Raw genomic sequence first — 3,584 nt, forward strand, 5'->3', positions numbered from 1 at the left:
GCCGCGGCCGCGCGCGCCCCGGGCGCGGGGGGCGCCCCGGCAGCAGGGCCCCGGCGCCGGCACCCGCGACGTCTTCCAGAAGAGCCGGTTCGCCCCGCGCGGCGCCCCGCACTTCCGCTTCATTATTGCCGGGCGGCAGGCCGGGAGGCGCTGNATAAAGCCCTCTGCCGGAAGTGACGTCTCCGGCCTCGTGTGTTGCGCCGGATGAGGCGGGGCTTGGGCGGTTGGCTCCCGCAGTGGCGCTTCCTAGTAGCGAGGGTGCAATGGCGCTGCCCTGGTCGCAGCGCCTCGAGCTCTTGCTTTTCACAGCGGCCTTCCTGTGCGGGGCCGTGGCGGCCGCGACGCTGACCCGGACCCAGGTGCGGGGCGGGGCCGGCCTTGGGGTCGGGTAGGCGGGGGGCGGGCTGGCCGGGCCCGGGGCNCGCGGAGGGAGGGGGCCGTCCTGGTCCCGTCGGCGCTGCGCCCCGGAGGCTGTGCGCCGGGGGAGGCCCCTCGGGCGCCCGTGTGAGGCCGACAGGCCCCGCCCGCCCGCGTCGTGCTTCAGAGCCATACCCTCGCCGAAGCGACGGGTTTTCCGGAGTGTCTTCCAGCACCACACGTAGCCCGGCCTGGTGGCTACGGCTGCCTCACCTTACCCTGGTTCTGAAACAGAAGTCCTTCCGGGCCCTGCCTACACCTTTTAAACCAGGCACTTGTGCTGAGCTACGCCAGGACACAAGGCATAGTGTGGCCGAGGTGACCGAGCTTCCACACGATGGCAGCACAGTGAATGAGTGACAAAAATGAGGAGGTAGAAAACGCCCAAAACAGGCTTTTCTTGCTCCCAGCCAGGCAATCATGTTACTAAACAGGCTCAGTTACCCCATAAATAAGTAGGTACGATCGTGCCTTTGGTTTTTTACAGATTAGGAAACCTCGGAGGTAGCTGAAGGTTACACAAGTTCTGGTTTTACTCTAGGCCTTCTGCAGAGGGGAGACCAGAACTTGTGAGGCATCTCTGAAGCTCACTGTCTTTTATAGCCACCGCCTATTTCCTGATCCTTCTGGCCACCGCAGGTTTGACTTCCCCAGCAGGCCCTCTCCATCAGTCTACCGGCCCAGAAACAGGAACTGACAGCGCATGACTAACTTCCCAGGGTGGCCCTCTCCCAGATGATCCCTCACACCTGCCCTGAGCCTGCACTGAGGCTCTAACCTGAAGTCTAGGTAGACTTAGCAGCTTCTCTTCACAGGGCTCCTTCCATGGCCACTGTCCCCTGTATGGCGTGGCCGCCCTGAATGGCTCCTCCCTGGCCTTATCCCAACCCTCGGCCCCATCCCTCTGCTACTTTGTGGCCGGGGTCTCTGGCCTCCTGGCCCTCTACTGCCTCCTGCTTCTGCTCTTCTGGGTCTACAGCAGCTGCATCGAGGACTCCCACAGGTGACTGTCCTACCCCGAGGGCCAGGGGGCTGAGCTGTGGGGGGCGGCGGGGGAGTCCCATTCCGACCACAAGGCTTGTTCTCTCCCTCCTCACAGAGGCCCTACAGGGCTCCGCATCGCACTGGCCATCTCCGCTATAGCCACCTTCTTGATCTTAGTGTCTGCCTGCATCCTTCGATTTGGCACCCGTTCTCTCTGCACATCCATCGTCTCCCTGAACATTACAATTAGGTAATGGGAGAGGGCGGCAAGCCTGGCTGGGGCTGCCTGCCTTCCCTTTCTGCCCCTCTCAGTCGTTCTCATCTCAGAGGGCACCCGGGCACAGGTGTTGTTTGGGGTATATCCTCCCTCCTCTCACCACCGTCTCTTTGACTTCACAGCTGCTCCAAAGCCCAGAAAGTTCCGTGGACACCCCCTGGAACCGCTCTGAAGTTTTACTCCAATCTACACGATGCTGAAGTGAGGTCCTGGGATATGAAAGACTAGGTGGAAACCCAGGGATCCACAGATTCCTAGAAGCATCTATAGTCGTCAGGGTGCCCACCAGTGAGAGGCTGAGAGGGGCTGAAGGGCTCGTCACCCTGGCAGCGAGCGAACGGCGGCATGTGGGTGGGACTGGATTCCAGATGGCCACACTCCTCACACTCTTGTTCCCGTTTCCCGCAGACCTCTTCCTGGGTGAATCTGGGATTGTGGTGTGCAGTCTTGATGCTTCAGGTGGTGCAGTGGAAGTCCGAAGCCCTGCCGCATCGGCCTCTGGAGCGGGGGGACCCCGAATGGAGCTCTGAGACAGATACTCTCGTTGGGCCACGCCTTTCCCATTCCTGAAGAGTAACCCCAAAATCCTTCCTGCAGCCAAAGACTCCATGCCCACGTGCCTACAATCCTCTTGTCCCCACATGGCCCCGTTTATACTGGAGCCCGTTTTTCCCTTCAGGAGGGAAACATGACGATGGGCTCCCTCCACCCCTCTTCCTACAGCTGTTTTTGTACCAAAATATTATATTACTCTTTTCCTTCATCTTGGTACTGAGCTCTTGGTGTTGAAAGCACTGTAGGCAGGTGGATCGGAGGATGGGACTGAAAGCCAAACAGACATGGAACCAAATGTCAGGGGTACTGTCAGCTGCCCTTGGGACGACTGCTCTTTTATTTGTTGTTAATGAACCCTGGGCCCCCTTGGAGGACCCCCATCCCTGAGGTTCGGTTTTTATTTGCCTCTGGGAGGGGTGAGCCGTCGGCGGCGGTTTCTTCACAAGCTGCGGTAGGCACCCACAGTGTTGTCAAAGAGTTTCATGTTGGGGAAATGTCCAGCTTTGTCCAGGAGGAAGTAGAAGCGGCGGCCTTTGATCTTCAGAGGCAACATGGCCGGGACTTCACCACGGTGGGCCATGCACGACACGTGGCTCAAAGGAACGGTGAAATGGGCACCCAAGCCAAAGGGGGCGTGAGTGGTGAGGGTCACCTGTTTCCCTCCAGCCCGTAGCATCACCGAACGCACAGAGCGCAGGGAGAAGAGGAGACCGGCACCAAGCACCACGGTACCTGCAGGAAGAACACAGTTTGGGGTGAGGGACTTTTGCCGGAGAGCTAGGCAGGAACCTTGCCAGTCCCCCTGAATTAAAAAATTGTGATGGGGGGCACCTGGGTGGCTCAGTCGGTTAAGCGTCCAACTTCAGCTCAGGTCATGATCTCATGGTTCGTGGGTTCGAGCCCTGTATCAGGCTCTATGCTGACAACTAGCTCAGAGCCTGGAGCCTGTTTCAGATTCTGTGTCTCCCTCTATCTCTGACCCTCCCCTGCTCAAGCTCTCTCTCTCTCTCTCTCAGAAATAAAAACATTAAAAATATTTTTTAAAAAAATAATTGTGATGGGAACGTTTTTTGAGCTCCTTTTCTACCCCGGTGTTTTATGTTCTGTCATTCCTTCCCAACTTGAATGTCCACCACCATTTTTCAAAGACAACGAGACGGGTCCAGAGCCGTGTCACTGATCGAGCTCGCAGAGAGGCTGACCTCACCCTAGGCCTCGGCTCAGGGCCCGCCCGGTTCCAGTATCGCCTGCCTCGGGAGTAGGTGGGTGGGGGTGGGGTGTCGGGAGTTCCTCACTCTCCTCCTTGGAGCAAGGGGTGTCGTGCCCGGCCACCCCACGTCCTCACGGTGGG

General features: G+C 59.0%; 3 protein-coding genes across 3 annotated transcripts in view; 2 read left to right on the plus strand and 1 right to left on the minus strand.

Annotated features, from left to right (window-relative positions):
• The window catches only part of TAF6L (TATA-box binding protein associated factor 6 like), a 14,528-nt gene extending 14,320 nt beyond the window's left edge, over positions 1–208 (plus strand). Inside the window, exon 13 of the mRNA XM_077759576.1 lies at positions 6–208. Coding sequence (XP_077615702.1) covers positions 6–208 — 203 coding nt within the window. The remainder of the gene's footprint in view (positions 1–5) is intronic.
• On the plus strand, positions 209–2,441 carry TMEM179B (transmembrane protein 179B). Its single transcript, XM_077759670.1, has 5 exons — positions 209–359; positions 1,233–1,420; positions 1,517–1,651; positions 1,801–1,879; positions 2,087–2,441. Exons 1-5 carry the CDS (start codon positions 264–266, stop codon positions 2,246–2,248), a joined length of 660 nt encoding a protein of 219 aa, XP_077615796.1. The 5' UTR covers positions 209–263; the 3' UTR covers positions 2,249–2,441.
• An 89-nt stretch (positions 2,442–2,530) lies between these two features.
• The window catches only part of TMEM223 (transmembrane protein 223), a 1,475-nt gene continuing 421 nt past the window's right edge, over positions 2,531–3,584 (minus strand). Inside the window, exon 2 of the mRNA XM_077759671.1 lies at positions 2,531–2,967. Within this exon, the coding sequence (XP_077615797.1) occupies positions 2,673–2,967 (295 nt within the window). The 3' untranslated portion in view covers positions 2,531–2,672. The remainder of the gene's footprint in view (positions 2,968–3,584) is intronic.

Source organism: Crocuta crocuta, unplaced genomic scaffold, assembly GCF_008692635.1.
Source record: "Crocuta crocuta isolate KB4526 unplaced genomic scaffold, BGI_CrCroc_1.0 scaffold53, whole genome shotgun sequence".
Taxonomy (NCBI): Eukaryota; Metazoa; Chordata; class Mammalia; order Carnivora; family Hyaenidae; genus Crocuta; species Crocuta crocuta.